Source organism: Poecilia formosa, unplaced genomic scaffold, assembly GCF_000485575.1.
Source record: "Poecilia formosa unplaced genomic scaffold, Poecilia_formosa-5.1.2 Scaffold3614, whole genome shotgun sequence".
NCBI classification, from domain to species: Eukaryota; Metazoa; Chordata; class Actinopteri; order Cyprinodontiformes; family Poeciliidae; genus Poecilia; species Poecilia formosa.
Window position 1 is genome coordinate 1 of NW_006803553.1, and position 1,291 is coordinate 1,291.

Genomic DNA, 1,291 nt, shown 5'->3' on the forward strand with positions numbered 1-1,291 from the left:
CCAGGCTCTCTGATGGGTGATCCAGTGGTGATGGTCAGCCTTTACCCAGAGTTCCCCCAATCAGTGATGTCCTCACTCGCCACCTGTGGAGAGTTTGTGTTCTTGGTGGATCGATCAGGAAGTATGGGCTGCAGCATGAATAACAGCACACCAAAAGAAACTCGTATCAGCAGTGCAAAGGTATTTATCCATGTTTTATAGTTCAGATTATTTTAGAAGGGTTTTTGTTGAGAGTTGAAGACTGGCAATATCTTACCTCTTGTAAGATATTACCTTGTTATTATCTTACTCACAATAGATAAGATATTAGTCATCACTTCTTAAGAGATACCTGCTTGTCGAACAAGTATATGTCTCTTTGGACTTCATGAGCCGCCGTTGCTGAGAGATCATGGTTAAAATTAGCACGTATGTTTTGCGCTACTTCATGGGGTCTTTGCAGTGAAATCGTACCTGATCTAACCACTGCAGTTTTTCCCCCAAACGATCCAAAACAAATGGTGCAAAACAAATCCTCATACTTGTGTCTGACAAAAATAATGTGTGAATATTTCTTAATCACTCACTGACACAAACTACTGTTGCACCTTCAAAGAATCTTAAATACATTAATTAATTAAATTGAACTACACCTGTATGTAATTTGTCAAAGCATGTTTCCTTCTCTCTCTAAGTGTGTTCTTTACTTCCTGTCTTTCTTTAGGACACTCTGCTGCTCCTGTTGAAGAGTTTACCAATGGGCTGCTACTTCAACATTTACAGTTTTGGATCCTCCTTTGAACACATCTTCCCGTGAGTGACATCTAACTCCCAATCCTCAACACCAAGTTTCAACAAGTTTCTTTTTTTATTTCATTTTTCTTTTACTAACCCTTCCACAGAAGATTTCATGTGAAGCTGTAACTTGGTGATAGTTTTAAGAGATTACAGTTTTGTGGCTTTTGATATTTATCATGATTTTATTTGACATATCTCCTACTTTTCTGGCAGTACGAGTGTGGAGTACAGTGACAAGACCATGAAGGAGGCTCTGGAAAAAGTTGAAAAGATGGAGGCTGATCTTGGAGGAACAGAGATTCTTCGGCCTCTCAAACACATTTACAGCCAAGCCTGCATTCCCAAACATCCTCGACAGGTCAGCTGATATTGCACCAAACCTGTTTTATCATTTTAGTCTTGCATAAACACTGTGGTTGTTCGGAACAACTCCTTGCTCTCCACCCCTTTGTGAAATGTTCAAAAAGCTGGTTGGTCTAATTTGTCACCTTTTGTTGCTCTTCATCCATGTTAA

At 39.5% G+C, this 1,291-nt stretch overlaps 1 protein-coding gene across 1 annotated transcript; it reads left to right on the forward strand.

The window, feature by feature from the left end:
• Window positions 1-6: 6 nt before the first annotated feature.
• Window positions 7-1,181, forward strand: LOC103133440 (von Willebrand factor A domain-containing protein 5A-like). Its single transcript, XM_007545187.2, has 3 exons — window positions 7-180; window positions 704-792; window positions 991-1,181. The coding sequence occupies exons 1-3, from the start codon at window positions 13-15 to the stop codon at window positions 1,142-1,144; spliced, it is 411 nt and encodes a 136-aa protein (XP_007545249.2). The 5' UTR covers window positions 7-12; the 3' UTR covers window positions 1,145-1,181.
• Window positions 1,182-1,291: the final 110 nt, after the last annotated feature.